The 25,790-nt window shown below is 35.1% G+C and overlaps 1 protein-coding gene across 1 annotated transcript in view; it reads right to left on the bottom strand.

Moving 5' to 3' along the window:
• The window catches only part of LOC133635049 (fibrillin-2-like), a 209,583-nt gene that overhangs the window by 66,339 nt on the left and 117,454 nt on the right, over window positions 1-25,790 (bottom strand). The window contains exons 13-28 of the mRNA XM_062027781.1: window positions 23,101-23,220; window positions 20,922-21,047; window positions 16,526-16,648; window positions 13,174-13,449; window positions 13,056-13,109; window positions 12,863-12,988; window positions 8,903-9,028; window positions 8,600-8,719; window positions 7,162-7,299; window positions 6,115-6,165; window positions 5,924-6,049; window positions 5,620-5,844; window positions 3,845-3,970; window positions 3,636-3,764; window positions 3,442-3,567; window positions 1,561-1,686 (exon numbers count right to left, since the gene is read on the bottom strand). Coding sequence (XP_061883765.1) covers window positions 1,561-1,686; window positions 3,442-3,567; window positions 3,636-3,764; window positions 3,845-3,970; window positions 5,620-5,844; window positions 5,924-6,049; window positions 6,115-6,165; window positions 7,162-7,299; window positions 8,600-8,719; window positions 8,903-9,028; window positions 12,863-12,988; window positions 13,056-13,109; window positions 13,174-13,449; window positions 16,526-16,648; window positions 20,922-21,047; window positions 23,101-23,220 — 2,118 coding nt within the window. The remainder of the gene's footprint in view (window positions 1-1,560; window positions 1,687-3,441; window positions 3,568-3,635; window positions 3,765-3,844; window positions 3,971-5,619; window positions 5,845-5,923; window positions 6,050-6,114; window positions 6,166-7,161; window positions 7,300-8,599; window positions 8,720-8,902; window positions 9,029-12,862; window positions 12,989-13,055; window positions 13,110-13,173; window positions 13,450-16,525; window positions 16,649-20,921; window positions 21,048-23,100; window positions 23,221-25,790) is intronic.

Below are 25,790 nucleotides of genomic sequence, written 5' to 3'. Positions count from 1 at the left end.
TATACACATATATGCATGTACAGTATATATACATACATACATACATACATATATACACATATATGCATGTATATATACATATATACATACCTATATACACATACATGCACGTATATACATACATACATACATACATACATACATACACATATATACATACATACATATGTACATATATACACATATACATACATATGTACATATATACACATATACATACATATATATATATTTATATATATACTGTATATAAATATATATATAAATATATATATATAAATATATATATATATAAATATATATATATATAAAAAATAAAAAAATAAAATATATATATATATATATAAATATATGTATATATATATATATATATATATATATATATATATATATATATATATATATATATATATATATATATATATATATATATACATATATATATATGTATAAATATATATATATATATATATAAATATATATATATATGTGTATATATAAAAAATTAAAAAATAAAATATATATATAAATATATATATATGTATATATATTAAAAAAATATATATCTATATATATATGTATATATATATATATATATATATATATATATATACATATATATATATATATATGTATAAATGTATTTCCGATCAATTTGTTTCAGTACAAAATATTATAAAATTTGCTTTAAATGAAATTCAATCAATTATATGTATATATTAATGTATATAAATATATATATATATATATATATATATATATATATATATATATATATATATATATATATATATATATATATATATATATATATATATATATATATATATATATATATATATATATATATATATATATATATATATATATATATATATATTAATGTATACAAATATATATATATAAATATATATATATATTAATGTATATAAATATATATATATATATATATATATATATATATATATATATATATATATATATATATATATATATATATATATATATATATATATATATATATATATATATATATATATATATATATATATATATATATGTATATATATATATATATATATATATATATATATATATATATATATATATATATATATATATATATATATATATATATATATATATATACACATACAATTAATTTGTTTAAGTACAAAAATTAATTACATTTGCTTTAAATTGAATTAAACCTTTTCAAACGTGTTGAATTGTGCAAAAGTATATGATGTTCATAAATCGTGCATCACATGCTATGGTGAAACTAGTTATCTGCTCACCTGTCAGTTATCATCACGCCGGGTTGTGATACTATTTAGTTGTTTGTGTTTCAGTTATGTGGTTTCACCTGTCATCTGTCTTGGGCTAAACTGTACTATATAACTGTGTTACTTCCTCTAACATATCAACTAATTGGAAACCAAATCACAAAATCAATTAGGGGTCTTGTTTACATAAAAAGTATATCAATATATATCAGTTTTGCAATACAGGCAGCGTGGGACCTGATTTGAATGAGTGGCGGGTAAGGCGTGCACTCACCAACACACCCTTGTCGGTCTGGCGTGGCCTGGTAGCCGGTGTCACAGGAGCACTGGTAGGTCCCTGGCATGTTGACACACTGACCGTGCTTACACAAGTTGTCGCTCAGCTGGCACTCGTTCACATCTGAAAAGCACGGTTGCCATTGTGCAACGTTAGAAAACACCACCTTCTTGTATATAACACTGTTAACTAGGGCTGCAACTAACGATTAATTTGATAATCGATTAATCTGTCGATTATTACTTCGATTAATCGATTAATAATCGGATAAAAGAGACAAACTACATTTCTATCCTTTCCAGTATTTTATTGAAAAAAAACAGCATACTGGCACCATACTTATTTTTATTATTGTTTCTCAGCTGTTTGTACATGTTGCAGTTTATAAATAAAGGTTTATTTAAAAAAAAAATAAAAAAAAATTAAAAAGCCTCTGCGCATGCGCATAGCATAGATCCAACGAATCAATGACTAAATTAATCAGCAACTATTTTTATAATCGATTTTAATCGATTTAATCGATTAGTTGTTGCAGCCCTACTGTTAACATACAGTACATAGTAGGTATACAGAATACTACCAACAAAAAAAAAATCACGTTTTAATGCGATTATTTTATGTTTTGCTCTTCTCACCGAGCAGCAGGGGTCTAAAAGTTTGTTTGTGACAAAACACAAAATGACTAAATAAAAAAGCAGCATTTTTTTGGATGTTTTCTTTTCACTTTGTGTCTCTGCCACAACATTATCATTACATGCATATTACAAGCACATGTGTCATGGCCAATTAGGCAATAACGTCACCACCCCTTAACCCTAAGAGAGTATGTTTATACATCTTCATGAAAAAAAACCCCACAAAATAATTCATAATACTATTTGAGTATTATTAATATTAGGCATGTATTAGTTTTTGTTTATATACATGTGGGCTAACAAAAAACACCAAACATTATTCACTTATGTTACGATAAAAAAAAAAAGCGATTTTGTGAAAATAAAAATATTGATACAAAACCGATCTGTACGATATCCGCAGGAAACACACATAATTTTATTATTTTGTAGTGTTTTGTTATTTTTTTAACAAGGTATTTGTATATGCTTAAAACTGCTAAGCTAACTCCAGTTATGTTTCAAGGCAAAACTTGCTGATATTTAGTACTTTTTTTTTTTTTTACTTCCGAAACGATACAGACATTGGAGCCTTGAGAATTGGCTGATATCCATATTGTTACGATACAAATATCAGCACAAGTCATAGTTCGAATTTGTAATATTTTGTAGTGTGGAATGAGTCAAACAGAGAACGATGGTTGGTATAAATAATGCTGACCTATTTATTATTATTATGCTGTCTTTAAATTGAAGTAAAGAGGTAATTGTTTTTGTCGGTGACGAGTAGTGGCCAAGATAATGAAGTGAAGCTCATTACATAGTAAGTTGAAGGATGCGGACACGTTTGTTACTGGATACTTTCTAATACGCGTCTGCCTTGGAGACTTTGTATGTGGAAGTAAAATGCAACTATAATTAGGTGAAGTTGCATAATTTATAATGTATCTCACGGATGTACTTTGTGGACACCGTAAGTTTTTGCTGTCGTCCAGCATTTTATTTATTTTTACTTTAAAGTTAAAATTGAAGTTAAAGTACCAATGATTGTCACACTCACACACTAAGTGTGGTGAATTTTGTCCTCTGCATTTGACCCATCCCATTGATCACCCCCCTGGGAGGTGAGGGGAGCAGTGAGCAGCAGCGGTGGCTGCGCCCGGGGAATAATTTTTTGGTGATTTTTGGCGGTACAGTGGTTGAAAAACACTGGTCTGGTGCAGGTGTACCTAATCAATAACGTGTGTGTGTACGTGTGACGCACCTTCACAAGCGGACCCATCACTACTGAGCGTGTGTCCGGGGGGGCATTCACACTCGTAACTGCCCTCCGTGTTGAGACAGGTGCCCCCGCGACACAGCAGGGGGTTTCGCTCGCACTCGTCGACATCTGAAAAAGTGAGAAAAGTCAGCGCCGCATGGTGGCGGTGGGACCCCCATGGCGTGGCAGAATCCTACCCATGCAGTTCTTCATCATCATGAAGCCGCTCTCGTAGCCTTCGAAGCATTCGCACTCGAAGCTGCCGGGCGTGTTGACACAGGTGCCGTGGCCGCACAGGTCCGGGGAGATGCGACACTCGTCAATGTCTGACGCACAAAACACGGAGAAAACAAAAGAATCCGTTTTATTTTTTGTCCACGTGCCCTCGTTTGATGTCTCTCCACACCTGTGCAGTTTCTCTCCTCAGCCGTCAGGGCAAAGCCTCCGTTGCAGCGGCACTTGAAACTTCCGATGGTGTTCCGGCACGTTCCGTGACTGCACAGACTCTGGAAGACCTTACATTCATTCACATCTGTGGAGAAAGTGAAGAACAAGTCATTTACAGTATATCAATTTATATAGTATAAAAGAAGTGAAAATAGTGTAAAATAAGTGAAAAGAGTAAAATAAGTGAAGGAGCGTAACATAAGTGGGGGTCGTCCGATATTTGAAAAGAGTGTAAAATAAGTGGGGTCGTTCGATATTTGAAAAGAGTGTAACATAAGTGGGGGCTCGTCCGGGATTTGAAACGAGTCTAACATAAGTGGGGGTCATCCGATATTTGAAAAGAGTGTAACATAAGTGGGGGCTCGTCCGGGATTTGAAACGAGTCTAACATAAGTGGGGGTCGTCCGATATTTGAAAAGAGTGTAGCATAAGTGGGGGCTCAAATTACATTTGAAAAGAGTGTAACATAAGTGGGGGTCATCCGATAATTGAAAAGAGTGTAAAATAAGTGGGGTCGTTCGATATTTGAAAAGAGTGTAACATAAGTGGGGGGTCATCCGGGATTTGAAACGAGTCTAACATAAGTGGGGGTCATCAGATAATTGAAAAGAGTGTAAACTAAGTGAAAAGAGTGTAAAATAAGTGAAAAGAGTGCAACATAAGTGAAAAGAGTGCAAAATAAGTGAAAAGAGTGTAACATAAGTAAAAAACAGTGTAACATAAGTGAAAATAATGTAAAATAAGTGCAAATAGTGTAGAATAAGTGAAAAGAGTGTAACATAAGTGAAAAGAGTGTAAAATAAGTGGGGGTCGTCCGGGATTTGAAAATAGTGTAACATAAGTGGGGGTTGTCCGATAATTGAAAAGAGTGTAACAAAAGTGGGGGTCTTTCGATATTTGAAAAGAGTGTAACATAAGTGGGGGTCGTCCGATATTTGAAAAGTGTGTAAAATAAGTGAAAAGTGTGTAAAATAAGTGAAAAGAGTGCAACATAAGTGAAAAGAGTGTAACATAAGTGAAAAGAGTGTAACATAAGTGAAAAGAGTGTAGAATAAGTGAAAATAGTGTAGAATAAGTGACAAGAGTGTAACATAAGTGAAAATAGTGTAGAATAAGTGACAAGAGTGTAACATAAGTGAAAAGAGTGTAAAATAAGTGGGGGTCGTCCAATATTTGAAAAGAGTGTTACATAAGTGGGGGCTCGTATGAAATTTGAAAAGAGTATAACATAAGTGGGGATCGTCTGATATTTGATAAGAGTGTAACATAATTGGCGATTGTCCGATATTTGAAAACAGTGTAAGATAAGTGGGGATCGTCCGGGATTTGAAAAGAGTGCAACATAAGTGGGGTCGTCCGATATTTGAAAATAGTGTAATATAAGTGGGGGTTGTCCGATAATTGAAAAGTGTGTAACATAAGTGCGGGTCATTCAATATTTGAATAGAGTGTAATATAAGTGGGGGCTCGTCCGGGATTTGAAATGAGTCTAACATAAGTGGGGGTCGTCCGATATTTGAAAACATTCTAAAATAAAATAAAATAAGTGAAAAGAGTGCAAAATAAGTGATAAGAGTGTAACATAAGTGGGGTCTGTCCGATATTTGAAAAGAGTGTAAAATAAGTGGGGATCGTCTGCTATTAGAACGGGGTGTACCTAACATAAGTGGGGGTCGTCCGGGACCTGAACCAACTGTAGCAATACAAACATAAATATGAAATATGAAATGTTACCTTTGTAGAAAGGCCTGCCAGTCAAAATGTCCCTGTTCGCAAAACCTGGTCCTCTGGGACAGATGGCTCTGTACTCGGGCGAGGTGGGTTTGGGACACTCGTCACAGTCCACACCCCAGGCGGCCCCCACAGAGCAGCAGCACATGTCCACTCGGTAGCGCCCGGGCAGCGGCTCGCCGCACTCGTCCTCGTGCCACTTCATGTAGCACTGCTCGCTGCGCATGTCTGACCACAGAAACATGAAATATAATCAACTTTAGACGTACAAAAAAACATCGTTCTGACGTCATGTCCAAGGTCTTACCAACGCAGGTTCGTCCCGTGCTGTCCAAAGTCAGACCCTCGGCGCACTCGCAGCGGAAAGAACCCTGGCTGTTCACGCAGCGGCCGTTTGTGCACACCCCCGGGAACACCTCACACTCGTTGATGTCTTTACGGGAGAGCATTTTTAGACCCTAAAATGTCAAGTTAGCACCTTCCGACCGTCACACGTACCTTCGCAGACCACACCCTTCATGCGAGCGAATCCTCGGGAACAGGCGGTGTCTACCAGAGCAGGAAAACTTAGTTATCGTCATGCGGTTTTTATCCTGGGAGCAATAATGCGAGCTTCTTTTTCCGACTCTGGCTAATGGACGATCGTCCTAAACCTCGCAAATCCTCGGGGATCCCGAGCCGTTCCCAGGCCAAACGGGAGACATAGTCTTCCCAACGTGTCCTGGGTCTTCCCCGTAGCCTCCTACCGGTCTGACGTGCCCTAAACACCTCCCTAGGGAGGCGTTCGGGTGGCGTCCTGACCAGATGCCCGAACCACCTCATCTGGCTCCTCTCCATGTGGAGGAGGAGCGGCTTTCCTTTGAACTCCCCCCGGATGGCAGAGCTTCTCACCCTATCTCTAAGGGAGATACCCGCCATTTGGGCTGCTTGTACCCGTGATCTTGTCCTTTCGGTCATAACCCAAAGCTCATGACCATAGGTGAGGATGGGAACGTAGATCAACCGGTAAATTGAGAGCTTTGCCTTCCGGCTCAGCTCCTTCTTCACCACAACGGATCGATACAGCGTCCGCATTACTGAAGACGCTGCACCGATCCGCCTGTCGATCTCACAAACCACTCTTCCCTCACTCGTGAACAAGACTCCCAGGTACTTGAACTCCTCCACTTGGGGCAGGGTATCCTCCCCAACCTGGAGATGGCACTCCACCCTTTTCCGGGCGAGAACCATGGACTCGGACTTGGAGGTGCTGATTCTAATCCCAGTCGCTTCACACTCGGCTGCGAACCGATCCAGTGAGAACTGAAGATCCTGGCCAGATGAAGCCATCAGGACCACATCATCTGCAAAAAGCAGAGACCTAATCCTGCAGCCACCAAACCAGATCCCCTGAACGCCTTGACTGCGCCTAGAAATTCTGTCCATAAAAGTTATGAACAGAATCTGTGACAAAGGGCAGCCTTGGCGGAGTCCAACCCTCACTGGAAACGTGTTCCTTGATGTGAACCCGAAATAAAACCTGTGACCACGACTGTAGTGACTTACCGATCTCGCAGGGTTCGCAGGGGCTTCCCCAGGCGGCTCCCAGGGTGGAGCAGCACTCGGACTTGAGCGTGGCGCCGTTGATGTTCACCTCGCAGCGGCTGTCCTGCATGGTCAGCCAGCAAGTGCTCTTCATGCTATCTGCAGGGCGACACGCAGAAGATTCAAATAGACATCTTTGAAACTCCGTGACAAGCAAAGGCCAAATGTGTGATAATTATGGGCCTGTGTGATAATTATGGGCCTGCTGCACATTTCCTGCTGGCTTTTTAGCTAACTTTATGTGTTTCAACCAAAAAAAATCATGTATTTTAATACATGGCACCAACTTGGAAGTATGCAAATGTCTCTTGTTTTAGCATGCTAACATTAGCGTGATAAAGTTGTATGCTAGCTTTTTAGGTAATTTTGTACGTTTGCACCTACAAATAGTGCACTTTGGTATTCCCACTTATCTGGTCACGTGCTAGCATGCTAACGTTTGCATGCTAACATTTTATGCTGGCTTTTTTAAAACTAATTTCATTTGTTTAAACCTAAAAATCATTGATTTTGATGTTTGCCGCCATCTTGGAAGTATGCTAACGACTCTGATATTAGCACGCTAACGTTAGCATGCTAAAGTTTTATGCTAGCTTTTTAGCTAAGTTTATATTTTTACACCTACAAATAGTGCATTTCGGTATTCCCACTTATCTGGTCTAACATTTTATGCCAGCTAATTTTGTTTGTTTAAAGATAAAAAACGTGAATATTAATACTTGTCGCCATTTTAGAAGTGTATCTTAGAAGCACACTAACGTGTCCTATGTCATCCTGCTAACGCTAGCATGCTAACATTTGATCCTATTTGTATGTTGAAACCTTAAAATCATGGATTTTGATGTTTGGCGCCATCTTGGAAGTATGCTAACGTCTCTAATATTAGCATGCTAACATTTTATGCTAGCTTTCTAGCTAATTTTAACCTAAAAATCATGGTTTTCGATACTTGGCGCTATCTTCGAAGTACGCTAACTTGTCCTATGTCATCCTGCTAACTTTTCATCCTCATTTTTTAGCTAAATTTGTATGTTGAAACCTTAAAATCATGGATTTTGATGCTTGGTGCCATTTTGAAAGTACCTTTCTTATATTAGCATGCTAATATAAGAAAAAAATGAAAACGGGTCCCACAGACCCGAACACCCTTGTGCGGTATTCGGGTCTGTGAGACCCGTTTTAATTTTTTATTAAAAGAAAAATTATACAATTAATTAATTTTTCAAACTGAGACTCACTGACTCATTTTCTGTGAAGAACATATATCGGAATACATATTTAATGACCACACACCACATACCCCCCCTACACATTTCTATTACATATAAGATGTCGGGGTCCACTGGACCCGGGGCTAGTACATTAGAGGGTAGAAAAACGTGTCTGAAGGATGTCTTACCCACACAGATGGTGTTGGTAGAGTCCAGTTTGCTCCCGTGGGTGCACTCACAGTTGAAGGACCCGATCACATTGCGACACACCCCGTTGACACACGGCTTCAACTCGCATTCATTGATATCTGCAACACAGACCGAGAACTGAAGTCAGGGATGTGAGACCCGGCCAAGTGGATCAACAGATTTACAGTGTGTGTGTGTGTGTGTGTGTGTGTGTGTGTGTGTGTGTGTGTGTGTGTGTGTGTGTGTGTGTGTGTGTGTGTGTGTGTGTGTGTGTGTGTGTGTGTGTGTGTGTGTGTGTTCACCTTCACATGTCTCAGAGTCTGGCTTGAAGACGAAACCTTTGGGACATGAGCACGTGTACGAGCCGGGAGTGTTTCTGCACAGGCCGTTGTCGCAAAGCAGACGGTTCACCAGACACTCGTTGATGTCTGAAAGAAAGGAACGTTTCATTTATTAATAAGAATGCTGCTTTGCATAAAAAAAAAAGGTATTTTCTACGGTTTTCTACGAGGGATTACTGTATGCATCACGCAGTCTCCATGTGCATGCCTTGTGCCTGGGAGACTTAGTGAAGGGGGGAAAAAAAACGAAACGCTGTAACACTATACGCCGTAACACTACACGCCGTAACAAGACACGGCCTAATACGAAATGATGTAACGCGAAAGGATGTAACACAAAACGCCAGCGTAACTCAAAATAACAAAAAATAACATGCCGTGACGGAAATGACGTAACGCAAAATAATGTAACACGGGAATCCTGTAACATGAAATAACGTAACTCAATATACCGTAAAACGACATGCCGTAACAAGACACGGCGTAATACAAAATGATGTAACGCGAAATTATGTAACACAAAAATCTAGCATAACTCAAAATACCAAAAAATAACATGCCGTGACGGAAATGACGTAACGCAAAATGATGTAACACGGGAATCCTGTAACATGAAATAACGTAACTCAATATACCGTAAAACGACATGCCGTAACAAGACACGGCGTAATACAAAATGATGTAACGTGAAATTATGTAACACAAAGCGCTAGCGTAACTCAAAATACCAAAAAATAACATGCCGTGAAGGAAATGACGTAACGCAAAAATAACGTAACACGGGAATCCTGTAACACGGAATCCTGTAACATGAAATAACGCAACTCAATATACCGTAAAACGACATGCCGTAACAAGACACGGCGTAATACAAAATGATGTAACGCGAAATTATGTAACACAAAAATCTAGCATAACTCAAAATACCAAAAAATAACATGCCGTGACGGAAATGACGTAACGCAAAATAATGTAACACGGGAATCCTGTAACATGAAATAACGTTACTCAATATACCGTAAAACGACATGCCGTAACAAGACATGGCGTAATACAAAATGATGTAACGTGAAATTATGTAACACAAAACGCTAGCGTAACTCAAAATACCAAAAAATAACATGCCGTGAAGGTAATGACGTAACGCAAAATAATGTAACACGGGAATCCTGTAACACGGAATCCTGTAACATGAAATAACGTAACTCAATATACCGTAAAACGACATGCCGTAACAAGACACGGCGTAATACAAAATGATGTAACACGAAATTATGTAACACAAAAATCTAGCATAACTCAAAATACCAAAAAATAACATGCCGTGACGGAAATGACGTAACGCAAAAATAATGTAACACGAGAATCCTGTAACACGGAATCCTGTAACATGAAATAACGTAACTCAATACACCCTAAAACGACATGCCGTAACAAGACACGGCGTAATACAAAATGATGTAACGTGAAGTTATGTAACACAAAACACTAGCGTAACTCAAAATACCAAAAAATAACATGCCGTGACGGAAATGACGTAACACAAAATAATGTAACACGGGAATCCTGTAATATGAAATAACGTAACACAAAATAATGTAACACGAAATGCCCCAAGACGAAATGTCATAATATGAAACGCTGTAACTCGCTGTAACGCGCAATAAACCAGAATAGAAATTATGTGACACAATATAATATAACACGCAATGCTGTAACACGAAATGCTGTAACACAAAATACTGTAACACGAAATGCTGTAACACGAAATAGGGTAACTGAAAATGCTGTAAAGCAACACGTCGTGACACGAAATGATGAAACACAAAATTATGTAACACACAATGCTGTAACACAAAGTACAGTAACACGACATGCTGTAACACTAAATAATGTAACACGAAATGCCCCAAGATGAAATGTTGTAACATGAAACGCTGTAACTCGCTGTAACATGCAATAAACCGTAATGGAAATGATGAGACACAAAATAATATAACACGAAATGCTGTAACACAAAATAATGTAACACGAAATGCCCCAAGACAAAATGTCGTCACATGAAACACTGTAACACGCAATAAACCGTAATGGAAATTATGTGACACAAAATAATATAACACGAAATGCTGTAACACGAAATGCTGTAACACAAAATACTGTAACACGAAATGCTGTAACACAAAATACTGTAACACAAAATGCTGTAACACGAAATGCTGTAACACAAAATACTGTAACACGAAATTCTGTAACACAAAATACTGTAACACGAAATTCTGTAACAGGAAATAGCGTGGCTGAAAATGCCGTAAAGCAACACGTCGTGACACGAAATAATGAAACACAAAATTATGTAACACAAAATGCTGTAACACAAAGTACAGTAACACGACATGCTGTAACACTAAGATGCTGAAACACAAAGTACAATAACACGACATGCTGTAACACTAAAATGCTGTAACACAAAATAATGTAACACAAAATGCCCCAAGACGAAATGTCGTAACATGAAACGCTGTAACACGCTGTAACACACAATAAACCGTACTAGAAATTATGTGACACAAAATAATACAACACAAAATACTGTAACACGAAATGCTGCAACAGGAAAAAGCGTAACTCAAAATTCCGTGAAACGACACACCATGACACGAAATGATGAAACACAAAATGATGTAACACGAAATGCCCCAAGACGAAATGTCATAACATGAAACGCTGTAACTAGCTGTAACACGCAATAAACCGTAATAGAAATTATGTGACACAAAATAATACAACACAAAATACTGTAACACGAAATGCAGCAACACGAAAAAGTGTAACTCAAAATTCCATGAAACGACACGCTACGACACGAAATGATGAAACACAAAATGATGTAACACGAAATGCCCCAAGACGAAATGTCGTAACATGAAACGCTGTAACTCGCTGTAACATGCAATAAACCGTAATAGAAATTATTTGACACAAAATAATACAACACAAAATACTGTAACACGAAATGCAGCAACACGAAAAAGCGTAACTCAAAATTCTGTGAAACCACACGCCATAACACGAAATGATGAAACACAAAATGATGTAACACGAAATGCCCCAATACGAAATGTCGTAACATGAAATGCTGTAACTCGCTGTAACACGCAATAAACCGTAATAGAAATTATGTGACACAAAATAATACAACACAAAATACTGTAACACGAAATGCTGCAACAGGAAAAAGCGTAACTCAAAATTCCGTGAAACGACACACAATGATGAAACACGAAATGATGTAACAAGAAATTATGTAACACAAAATGCTGTTTGACAAAGTGCAGTAACGCGAAATGCCGCAAGACGAAACGCTGTAACATGACACCCCTGTAACACGCAACGGCGTAAGACGATACATTGTAACATGAAACGACGTAACACGTAACACAAAACGCTGTAACATGAAACTTTGTAACACGAAACCCCGTAACACAATTACCGCCCTGTAACTTCTCATTTGTAGAGGAAAAAGGCAAATATATGCTTAATAAGAGCAAAAAAAAAGTTAAAAAAAAACCCATTGGTATCTCGATTTTCGTGCGGCACACCTTTGTATAAGTCCGGTTTTAACAAAAATGTTGGCCAAGATTTTGCCCCGAAACTAGCGTGTAACAAACTTACGTAAAAGTGATGTTACATTTTTCTTTATCATTATTATGTATTTATTTTAGTCTTCATCGAAGTCTGGAACAAATGATAATCTCTTATTGGCAAAATTGCTTCCGTTTCCTCTGACCTTTTGGAATGGATTATTACCAAAAACCGAGGTATCGCCGTGTAATAAATTTAAGATCTGAATCCAAATAAAGTCTTGGAAGTTTTACGATAGTTTATTACCAACAATGTAGAAAAAGATGAAAGACTCACCAACACAGTTTTTGCCGCTGGTGTCCGACTCGTAGCCGATGTTACAGATGCAACGGTAGCTCCCTCTCAGATTCTCACAGATGCCGTTCTGACAAATGTCCGGGTCCAGGGCGCACTCGTTGATGTCTGGGAAGACGTGGGTTAAAATTGATCAAAGTCCGGCAAAAAGACTCCCTTGAAGCGTCACACTGACCTCTGCCGTCGGCCGTGATGCCGATACCGCTACTGCACACGGCCTGGAACTCCGCTAGAGGGCGCCAGAGAGACATCGTAAACGATCCGGAAAACGTCGTGACGTGAAGTGGAGCTACCTGAGTTTCTGGACGGGCACGGCTGGCACGGCTCTCCGAAGCCGTGCTCGGCGTTGGCGCAGCAGCACTCGGACTTGGTCACGGCGCCGGGGAAGGGCCGCGAACACGTGCCCATCTTGATGGCGCCGTAACAGGTGGTCCTCATGTGCGTGTCCACGCACACTCTCCCGTCCACGTCGACCGCCAGGCCGGGCGGGCACTCGCAGCGGAAGGAGCCCTCGGAGTTGATGCAGCGCCCGTTCATGCAGATTCCCGGAGTCTGGCACTCGTCGATGTCTGAGGAACAGTTGGAGTAACGCGTCAGACTATTGACTTTCACTGTTATGTCCTACAGGGGGGATTCTAAAACCATCTAGTGGTACGCCCAAAAACTGTTAGAGTGGCCACAAATTTTCAATAAAACCTCTGCCTTGTTTTCAATGAATACTTAGGCCCAACATGCTACTGTATTCTAATGTTGGTCATTATGGTGGTACTTGATGAGCCTTTTTTTTTGGAAAATTCATCCAAATAGATCAAATTACAAGAAGAATACAGTAACTAAGGGTCGATTGCTGTATGAAAGCCTCGTTGATTACCTATTGATTACCCATACAACTTTTTCCACATCCGACGTGATACTGATATTGAGTATTGGGCGATATCATTCTGATATCAGCGCAAATCATGGCACACACTTTCATTATTATACAAAATGTCTAAAATTCTGTGTAAAAAATGTGTGTAAAAATGTAATGTAAAACAAATCTGTATCTAAAATAATCAGTGTCTTCAAATTTTGCGTAAATTTTTTTTGGTGTTTTAAAATTCAGTGTAAAAAAAATCAGTGTCTAAAAAATGTAGTATAAAAAAAATCAGTTTCTAAAATTTCAGAGTAAAAATAAATTGTGTCTGAAAATTCAGTGTGATAAAAATCAGTGTTTAAAATAACCTGTCTTAAAATTCAGTGTAAAAAAAGTCAGTGTCTTAAAATTCAGTGTAAAAAAATCAGTGACTAAAAAGTTTACTATAAAAAAACAGTTTCTAAAAATTCAGAGTACAAAAAAATTGTGACAAAAAATTCAGTGTGAAAAAAATCAGTGTCTAAAAAATGTTTTGTCTGAAAACTCAGTGTTAAAAAATCAATTTTTAACAAATCAGTGTCTAAAAATTCAGTGCAATAAAATCAGTTTTTAACAAATCAGTGTAAAAAAAATCAGTCTAAAAATTCAGCGTGAAAAAATCAGGGTCTAAAAAAATCAGTGTCCAAAAATTCAGTATAAAAAAATGACAGTCTAAAAAAATGTGAGCCTAAAAATTCTGTGTAAAAAAATGTGTGCCTAAAAATGTAATGTAAAACAAATCATTATCTAAAATAATCAGTGTCTTAACATTTTGTGTAAAAAAAAAAAAGTGTGTCTTAAAATTCAGTGTAAAAAAATCAGTGTCTAAAAAATTTAGTATAAAAAAATCAGTTTCTAAAAATTCAGAGTAGGAACAAATTGTGTCTAAAAATTATGTGTGAAAAAAATCAGTGTCTAAAATAATCAGTCTTAAAATTCAGTGTAAAAAAAAATCAGTGACTAAAAAATTTACGATAAAAAAATCATTTTCTAAAAATTCAGAGTAAAAAAAATTGTGACAAAAAATTCAGTGTGAAAAAATCAGTGTCTAAAAATTCAGTATAAAAAAATTACAGTCTAAAAAAATGTGTGCCTAAAAATTCTGTGTAAAAAAATGTGTGCCTAAAAATGTAATGTAAAACAAATCATTATCTAAAATAATCAGTGTCTTAACATTTTGTGTAAAAAAAAAAAGTGTGTCTTAAAATTCAGTGTAAAAAAATCAGTGTCTAAAAAATTTAGTATAAAAAAATCAGTTTTCTAAAAATTCAGAGTAGGAAAAAAATTGTGTCTAAAAATTATGTGTGAAAAAAATCAGTGTCCAAAATAATCAGTCGTAAAATTCAGTGTAAAAAAGTCAGTCTTAAAATTCAGTGTAAAAAAAATCAGGGACTAAAAAATTTACGATAAAAAAATCAGTTTCTAAAAATTCAGAGTAAAAAAAATTGTGACAAAAAACTCAGTGTGAAAAAAATCAGTGTCTAAAATATGTTTTGTCTAAAAACTCAGTGTAAAAAAATCAGTTTTTAACAAATCAGTGTCTAAAAATTCATTGCAAAAAAATCAGTTTTTAACAAATCAGTGTAAAAAAAATCAGTGTAAAAATTCAGTGTGAAAAAATCAGGGTCTAAAAAAATCAGTGTCCAAAAATTCAGTACAAAAAAATTACAGTCTAAAAAAATGTGTGCCTAAAAATTCTGTGTAGAAAAATGTGTGCCTAAAAATGTAATGTAAAAAAAATCATTATCTAAAATAATCAGTGTCTTAACATTTTGTGTAAAAAAAAAAAGTGTGTCTTAAAATTCAGTGTAAAAAAATCAGTGTCTAAAAAATTTTGTATAAAAAAATCAGTTTCTAAAAATTCAGAGTAGGAAAAAATTATGTCTAAAAATTATGTGTGAAAAAAATCAGTGTCTAAAATAATCAGTCGTAAAATTCAGTGTAAAAAAGTCAGTCTTAAAATTCAGTGTAAAAAAAATCAGTGACTAAAAAATTTACGATAAAAAAATCAGTTTCTAAAAATTCAGAGTAAAAAAAATTGTGACAAAAAATTCAGTGTGAAAAAAATCAGTGTCTAAAGATTTTTTTTGTCTAAAAATTCAGTGTAAAAAAAATCATTTTTTAACAAATCAGTGTCTAAAAATTCAGTGCAAAAAAATCATTTTTTAACAAATAAGTGTAAAAACAATCAGTATAAAAATTCGGTATAAAAAAAACAGTTTTTAACAAAGTGTAAAAAAAAACAGTGTCTAAAAAAAATCAGTGTAAAAAAATCAGTTTTCAACAAATCAGTGTGTCTAAAAATTTAGTTAAAAAAACCCCAGGGTATAAATATTCAGTGTAAAAATTTCATTTAAAATGTTTTTTTATTGTTTGTCCGGGTTAGTTTTTGCCACGTCCCTCACTTTAAGTGTGAGTGAAGGCCTGATAAGTTGGAAAGAGAAATAGATGACACAGCATCATCTGCTCACAGATGCCACCTGGTGGTTGTTTAAGCACACTGCAGCTAGTCCTGGGTCGTCCCACTCCTTAATGCTTCAGTCACACGCAGGATTCTCACAGGAATAAGGCAATAATAGAACCTTACCTACTGTAATTCGCAAAAAAGACACAAATTCATCTCCGTAGTAATTTATGTGAAAATGTGAATTTGATGAAAACCCACACTGGCGCCTACTACGCTAAAAACACAACAATAGTTTTGTTTTTGAAAGAAAAGTTCATCTTCCCAGGATGTTGAGCAGACGTACCAGTGCAGTAGCGTCCGTTGGGTGCGAGTGCAAAGCCGGGCTTGCAGATGCACTTAAAGCTGCCGTCCTCGTTGATGCACATGCCGTTCAGACACATGTTGGTGGTGGCGCACTCGTCGTGATCTGGGGGGGGGGGGGGGGGAACACACCGTTAACACAACTTGTAATCTGTAATCTGCTGTAACACCCTAATATAAATGATTTGCCACAAAATAATGGAACACGAAATGCAGTAACACGAAATAGCGTAACTGAAAATGCCGTAAAGCAGCACGAAATGATGTAACACGACATGCTGTAACACAAAAATTATGTAACACAAAATAATGTAACACGAAATGCCCCAAGACGAAAGGCTGTAACAATTGTAAAACAATTCAGTGTAAAAAAAAATCAGTGTCTAAAAAATGTGGTATAAAAAAAATCAGTTTCTAAAAATTCAGAGTAAAAAACAATTGTGTCTGAAAATTCAGTGTGAAAAAAATTAGTGTTTAAAATAATCAGTCTTAAAATTCAGTGTAAAAAAATCAGTGACTAAAAAGTTTACTATAAAAAAATCAGTTTCTAAAAATTCAGAGTAAAAAAAATTGTGACAAAAAATTCAGTGTCAAAGAAATCTGTGTCTAAACTTTTTTTTTTTTTTAATTCAGTGTAAAAAAAATATGTTTTTGAACAAATCAGTGTTTAAAAATTCAGTGCAGAAAAATCTTTTTTTTTAACAAATCAGTGTAAAAAAAAAAAAAAGGCTAAAAATTCAGTGTGAAAAAATCAGGGTCTAAAAATTCAGTGTCCAAAAATTCAGTGTAAAAAAATTACAGTCTGAAAAAATGTCTAAAAATTCTGTGTAAAAAAATGTGTGTCTAAAAATGTAATGTAAAACAAATCAGTGTCTAAAATAATCAGTGTCTTAAAATTTGGTGTAAAAAAATGTGTGTTTCAAAATTCAGCGTAAAAAAAATCAGTGTCTAAAAAATGTAGTATAAAAAAAATCAGTTTCTAAAAATTCTGAGTAAAAAAAAAATTGTCTGAAAATTCAATGTGAAAAAAATCAGTGTTTAAAATAATCAGTGTTTTAAAATTCAGTGTAAAAAAGTCAGTGTCTTAAAATTCAGTGTAAAAAAAATCAGTGACTAAAAGGTTTACTATAAAAAAATCAGTTTCTAAAAATTCAGAGTAAAAAAAATTGTGACTGAAAATTCAGTGTGAAAAAAATCAGTCTAAAATGTTTTTTGTCCAGAATTCAGTGTAAATAAATCAGTTTTTAAACAAATCAGTGTCTAAAAATTCAGTGCAAAAAGTCAGTTTTTAACAAATCAGTGTAAAAAAAACAAGTCTAAAAATTCAGTGTGAAAAAATCAGTGTCTAAAAATTCAGTGTCCAAAAATTCAGTGTAAAAAAATTACTGTCCGAAAAAATGTCTAAAAATTCTGTGTAAAAAAATGTGTGTCTAAAAATGTAATGTAAAACAAATCGGTGTCAAAAATAATCAGTGTCTTAACATCTTGTGTAAAAAAAAATGTGTGTCTTAAAATTCAGTGTAAAAAAAAAGGCCAAATATTCAAATTAGATGAGTAAATGAAGACGACTCATCCAACCCGAAAGTACCTGACCCTAAATAAAATCTACATAAATTTAAAAAAGTGGACTTTTAACAGTGGCTGGACAATCAATGTTTAACAAAACGGGATAAAAAATTGTCTAAAAATTCAGTGTCTAATAATTCAGTGTCCAAAAATTCAGTGTAAAAAAAATCACTGTCTGAAAAAATGTCAACAAATTATGTGTAAAAAATGTGTCTAAAAATGTAATGTAAAACAAATCAGTGTCTAAAATAATCAGTGTCTTAAAATTTTGTGTAAAAGAAATGTGTGTTTTAAAATTCAGTGTAAAAAAAATCAGTTTCTAAAAATTCAGAGTAAAAAAAAATTGTGTCTGAAAATTCAGTGTGAAAAAAATCAGTGTTTAAAATAATCAATGTCTTAAAATTCAGTGTAAAAAAGTCAGTGTCTTAAAATTCAGTGTAAAAAAAATCAGTGTCTAAAAAGTTTACTATAAAAAAATCAGTTTCTAAAAATTCAGAGTAAAAAAAAATGTGACTAAAAATTCAGTGTGAAAAAAATCAGTCTAAAAATTTTTTTGTCCAAAATTCAGTGTAAATAAATCAGTTTTTAAACAAATCAGTGTCTAAAAATTCAGTGCAAAAAGTCAGTTTTTAACAAATCAGTGTAAAAAAAACAAGTCTAAAAATTCAGTGTGAAAAAATCAGTGTCCAAAAATTCAGTGTAAAAAAAAAAGGCCAAATATTCAAATTAGATGAGTAAATGAAGACGACTCATCCAACCCGAAAGTACCTGACCCTAAATAAAATCTACATACATTTCAAAAAGTGGACTTTTAACAGTGGCTGGACAATCAATGTTTAACAAAACGGGATAAAAAATTGTCTAAAAATTCAGTGTCCAAAAATTCAGTGTAAATAAATCAGTTTTTAAACAAATCAGTGTCTAAAAATTCAGTGCAAAAAGTCAGTTTTTAACAAATCAGTGTAAAAAAAACAAGTCTAAAAATTCAGTGTGAAAAAATCAGTGTCTAAAAATTCAGTGTAAAAAAATTACTGTCTGAAAAAATGTCTAAAAATTCTGTGTAAAAAAATGTGTGTCTAAAAATGTAATGTAAAACAAATCAGTGTCTAAAATAATCAGTGTCTTAACATTTTGTGTAAAAAAAAAAATGCGTGTCTTAAAATTCAGTGTAAAAAAAAAAGGCCAAATATTCAAATTAGATGAGTAAATGAAGACGACTCATCCAACCCGAAAGTACCTGACCCTAAATAAAATCTACATAAATTTAAAAAAGTGGACTTTTAACAGTGGCTGGACAATCAATGTTTAACAAAACGGGATAAAAAATTGTCTAAAAATTCAGTGTTTAAAAATTCAGTGTCCAAAAATTCAGTGTAAAAAAAATCACTGTCTGAAAAAAATTCAAAAAATGATGTGTAAAAAATGTGTCTAAAAATGTAATGTAAAACAAATCAGTGTCTAAAATAATCAGTGTCTTAAAATTTTGTGTAAAAAAAATGTGTGTTTTAAAATTCAGTGTAAAAAAAATCAGTGTCTAAAAAATGTAATATAAAAAAATCAGTTTCTAAAAATTCAGAGTAAAAAAAAATTGTGTCTGAAAATTCAGTGTGAAAAAAATCAGTGTTTAAAATAAACAGTGTCTTAAAAGTCAGTGTAAAAAAGTCAGTGTCTTAAAATTCAGTGTAAAAAAAAATCAGTGACTAAAAAGTTTACTATAAAAAAATCAGTTTCTAAAAATTCAGAGTAAAAAAAATTGTGACTAAAAATTCAGTGTGAAAAAAATCAGTGTAAAATTTTTTTTGTCCAAAATTCAGTGTAAATAAATTAGTTTTTAAACAAATCAGTGTCTAAAAATTCAGTGCAAAAAGTCATTTTTTAACAAATCAGTGTAAAAAAAACAAGTCTAAAAATTCAGTTGGAAAAAATCAGTCTAAAAATTCAGTGTCCAAAAATTCAGTGTAAAAAAATTACTGTCTGAAAAAATTTCTAAAAATTCTGTGTAAAAAAATGTGTGTCTAAAAATGTAATGTAAAACAAATCCGTATCTAAAATAATCTGTGTCTTAACATTTTGTGTATAAAAAAATGTGTGTCTTAAAATTCAGTGTAAAAAAAAAAGTTTCTACAAAATTTAGTACAAAAAAATCGGTTTCTAAAAATTCAGAGTAAAAAAAAATTGTGTCTAAAAATTATGTGTGAAAAAGATTATTAAAGTATTAAATTATGGTCTGTGCTCCTTTAATACGTGTAGCTCTAAATCTGACCAGTAGAGGGCGATAACGCCACACCTTTGCTTTAATTGTGTTGAGCCACATTCATTGTGTGCAGTGTTTGCTGTGCATGTTGTTTCATTTCTACATAGTTTATTGTGTGAATGCATTAACACCAAACCTTCTATTCGATTCATGTAAAATACACAATGGGCGTCATACTTTTGCAACGTTTATCTTGTGTGTATACTTTAAAAGTGTATTTTCTTTTTGTCTTACAAACTTAAATGAAGTGTAAAGAGATGAAACTGAGGATGGAAAACAATTCAAAAGAAGGAAGAAAACTTCTGGAGCTTCTGTTTGTTTGTGCTGTTAACTATCTGCCGCGCTGCACACGCGAGGGCGGAATAATGAATGTATTGACAGTGCAGTGGGAGAGCCAACGTGTTTACTTTGTAGTTAAGTAAACTCAGTCTCAAAGGAATACTTAATGATATACATTATCTCAAATAACTAAAGTATCAATATTTTAATTTGAGAATCGATACTAGAACATAAAGATTTGGTATTATATTTCGGTATCCATCCGCAGAGGCGTTCTTACCGATGCAGTTCTTGCCGTCGGGAGTGAGCTCAAAGCCGGCGTTGCAGATGCACTGGAAGCTTCCCTCCGTGTTGACGCAGCGGCCATTGCGACACATCACCCCGTTCACGATACACTCGTCGATATCTAGGAAGAAACCAGGATTTGAGCGCCACCTTGTACAGGAAGTCGGATATACAAAACCCAAAAGCAGTGAAGTTGTCACGTTGTGTAAATGGTAAATAAAAAGAGAATACAATGATTAGCAAATCCTTTTCAACTTTGTTATTCTTTGCCAATATTAGCTCATTTGGAATTTGATGCCTGCAACATGTTTCAAAAAAGCTGGCACAAGTGGCAAAAAAGACTGATAAAGTTGAGGAATGCTCATCAAACACTTATTTGGAACATCCCACAGGTGAACAGGCTGATTGGGAACAGGTGGGTGCCATGATTGGGTATAAAAGCAGCTTCCATGAAATGCTCAGTCATTCACAAACAAAAATGGGGTGAGGGTCACCACTTTGTCAACAAATGCCTGAGCAAATTGTTTAAGAACAATATTTCTCAACCAGCTATTGCAAGGAATTTAGGGATTTCACCATCTACGGTACGTAATATCATCAAAAGGTTCAGTGAATCTGGAGAAATCACTGCACGTAAGCCATGATATTACGTACAATCGATCCCTCAGGCGGTACTGCACCAAAAAGCGACATCAGTGTGTAAAGGATATCACCACATGGGCTCAGGAACACTTCAGAAACCCGCTGTCAGTAACTACAGTTGGTCGCTACATCTGTAAGTGCAAGTTAAAACTCTACTATGCAAAGCCAGAGCCATTTATCAACAACACCCAGAAACGTCGCCGGCTTCGCTGGGCCCGAGCTCATCTAAGATGGACTGATACAAAGTGGAAAAAGTGTTCTGTGGTCTGACGAGTCCACATTTCAAATTGTTTTTGGAAACTGTGGACGTCGTGTCCTCTGGAACAAAGAGGAAAAGAACCACCCGGACTGTTATAGGCGCAAAGTTGAAAAGCCAGCATGTGTAATGGTATGGGGGTGTATTAGTGCCCAAGACATGGGTAACTTACACATCTGTGAAGGCACCATTAATGCTGAAAGGTACATACAGGTTTTGGAGCAACATATGTTGCCATCCAAGCAACGTTATCATGGACGCCCCTGCTTATTTCAGCAAGACGATGCCAAGCCACGTGTTACAACAGAAGGGAGACTGTTGAACAACTTAAGCTGTACATCAAGCAAGAATGGGAAAGAATTCCACTTCAAAAATGTGTCTGCTCACTTCCCAAACCTTTACAGAGTGTTGTTAAAAGGAAAGGCCATGTAACACAGTGGTAAAAATGCCCCTGTGACAACTTCTTGCTGCCATTAAATTCTAAGTTCATGATTATGTGCAGAAAAAACGTGAAATATCTTGTCTTTGCAGTCTATTCAATTGAATATAAGTTTTTAATTAGGGATGTCCGATAATGGCTTTTTGCCGATATCCGATATTCCGATATTGTCCAACTCTTTAATTACCGATACCGATATCAACCGATACCGATATCAACCGATATATGCAGTCGTGGAATTAACACATTATTATGCCTAATTTGGACAACCATGTATGGTGAAGATAAGGTACTTTTTTAAAAATAATAATAAAATAAGATAACTAAATTAAAAACATTTTCTTGAATAAAAAAGAAAGTAAAACAATATAAAAACAGTTACATAGAAACTAGTAATTAATGAAAATGAGTAAAATGAAGTGTTAGTACTATTAGTGGAGCAGCAGCACGCACAATCATGTGTGCTTACGGACTGTATCCCTTGCAGACTGTATTGATATATATTGATATATAATGTAGGAACCAGAATATTGATAACAGAAAGAAATGGGGGGAGGGAGGTTTTTTGGGTTGGTGCACTAATTGTATGTGTATCTTGTGTTTTTTATGTTGATTTAATAAAAAAATAAAAATAAAAAATAAAAATAAAAAAAACGATACAGATAATTAAAAAAAACGATACCGATAATTTCCGATATTACATTTTAACACATTTATCGGCCGATAATATCGGCCCCTATTTTTAAGTCATTGTATTCTCTTTTTATTTGCAAATTACACAACCTGACAACTTCACTGCTTTTGGGTTTTTTGCAGTTGTTTGTATGTGTGTGGTACCGATGCAGGCTTGCTTGGTGGGGGTCCCCTGGTAGCCCTCGTGACACTTGCAGTGGTACGAGCCCGGCGTGTTGACGCAGTCGCCGTTGATGCACGGGTTACTCACGCACTCGTCCACATCTGCAAAAAAGGCAGCAGACATTCGGATCACTTTTTACAGCTGCAGGAGTTCCGGAAGATGCCAGAAGATGGCAGTGCAATGCTATGGTTCAGGGGTCACCAACGCGGTGCCCGCGGGCACCAGGTAGCCCGTAAGGACCAGATGAGTAGCCCGCTGGCCTGTTCTAAAAATAGCTCAAATAGCAGCACTTACCAGTGAGCTGCCTCTATTTTTTTAATTGTATTTATTTACTAGCAAGCTGGTCTCGCTTTGCTCGACATTTTTAATTCTAAGAGAGACAAAACTCAAATAGAATTTGAAAATCCAAGAAAATATTTTAAAGACTTGGTCTTCACTTGTTTAAATAAATTCATTAATTTTTTTACTTTGCTTCTTATAACTTTCAGAAAGACAATTTTAGAGAAAAAATACAACCTTAAAAATGATTTTAGGATTTTTAAACACATATACCTTTTTACCTTTTAAATTCCTTCCTCTTCTTTCCTGACAATTTAAATCAATGTTCAAGTAAAAAAAAATGTTTTATTGTAAAGAATAATAAATAAATTTTAATTTAATTCTTCATTTTAGTTTCTAATTTCTTGACGAAGAATATTTGTGAAATATTTCTTCAAACTTATTATGATTAAAATTTAAAAAAAATATTCTGGCAAATCTAGAAAATCTGTAGAATCAAATTTAAATCTTATTTCAAAGTCTTTTGAATTTCTTTTAAAATTGTTGTCATGGAAAATCTAGAAGAAATAATGATTTGTCTTTGTTACAAATATAGCTTGGTCCAAATTGTTATATATTCTAACAAAGTGTAGATTGGATTTTAACCTATTTAAAACATGTCATCAAAATTCTAAAATTAATCTTAATCAGGAAAAATTACTAATGATGTTCCATAAATTATTTTTTTAATTTTTTCAAAAAGATTCGAATTAGCTAGTTTTTCTCTTTTTTTTCGGTTGAATTTTGAATTTTAAAGAGTCGAAATTGAAGATAAACTATGTTTCAAAATTTGTCATTTTTTTCGTGTTTTCTCCTCTTTTAAACCGTTCAATTAAGTGTAAATATCATTAATTATTAATAATAACATAGAGTTAAAGGTAAATTGAGCAAATTGGCTATTTCTGGCAATTTATTGAAGTGTGTATCAAACTGGTAGCCCTTCGCATTAATCACTACCCAAGAAGTAGCTCTTGGTTTCAAAAAGGTTGGTGACCCCTGCTCTGGTTGATACCAGTGTGGCGAGAGCTGATGGAGTCAATGCAGGTAGGGCTGGTCGATACGGAGAATCGTGGTATCAATCTGATGACTGGTATTCACTTGAAATGTCATAATCATTGAATCATTTTGTAACTTTGCCTCGAGTTGATTATCAGATTCAATCAGGAATTTGACTTCTGTGCCATCTTTGTTCAATGTAAACAATAAATATCAACAAATATAAACAAGTACCGTATTTTCCGCACTATAAGGCGCACCGGATTATAAGGCGCACCTTCAATGAATGGCCTATTTTAAAACTGTGTTCATATATAAGGCGCACCGCATTATAAGGCGCATAGAATAGACGCTACAGTAGAGGCTGGGGTCGCGAGACCTGTTGTGGCTCAATATTGGTCCATATATAAGGCGCACCGGATTATAAGGCGCACTGTCAGCTTTTGAGAAAATTGGAGGTTTTTAGGTGCGCCTTATGGTGCGGAAAATACGGTACTTAAAAAAGTAATATGCGCAGATGCCAATAAATAATGCAGTGGCTGACAGAGCAAAGAGCAAACAAGACGACATGAACATAAGTTAGCTCATTCCCAATGAAAATAATAATAAATACATTTGAAAATTCCCCACGGAAATTTTGACGGGCCTGCTATCTGGGCCCTGGACCTCCGGCCGGGCGTCGCCAGGAGCCGCCGTGCTTTTAAGATGGTGCAGAGAGTCTGAATCTGGGAGTTTTTAGGTGTAACTGTACAAAATGAGCTCTAGAGCTAGCCTTAAACATTATTATTAGCATGCTTGCATTCAAATGTAACACTTAGCGTGTGTGCTAACGATGGCATGCTCACAGCTAGCATGTCAAGTAACACGCCTGTATGGCTGCGGAAGTAGAGAAGATTTTTTTAAAAACAGCAAAAAAAAGCTAGCATGCTAACGTTTGCATGCTAACAGTTAACAAGTGTCAAATACCAAGTTATTTGACTCTGGGGTAAACGGAAGCAAATGTAGCTAAAAAAAATATCATGCCTATGTTAGCATGCAAGCAAGCTAACGTTAGCGTGCTATCAGTTAGCTGTGCCTGCAGTCACATAAAACGAGTAATTTGATGAGAACCTGCAATTAAAAAGGTATTTACCCATTAATATGGCCCATTTTTTTATTCGTGAGTAGCGTCACCATGGTAACACGAAATGTTGCCAACTTAAAGTACCGCCGTAGGCGTCAGTGAGACCTTTCCGATGGTATAACATATGTGGGGGTTCGTCGGCCGATCCGTCTCGTATTAATCGTAAGAGAAACGTGCGGAACTACGATGATAAAAGTTGAAGTATGAGGTCTAATAATAATATGGGCTGCTTGC

The sequence above is a fragment of the Entelurus aequoreus genome, linkage group LG19, assembly GCF_033978785.1.
Source record: "Entelurus aequoreus isolate RoL-2023_Sb linkage group LG19, RoL_Eaeq_v1.1, whole genome shotgun sequence".
NCBI lineage: Eukaryota > Metazoa > Chordata > Actinopteri > Syngnathiformes > Syngnathidae > Entelurus > Entelurus aequoreus.
The sequence above is the reverse complement of the archived record's forward strand: the minus strand, read 5'-3'. Positions and strand labels throughout refer to the sequence as shown.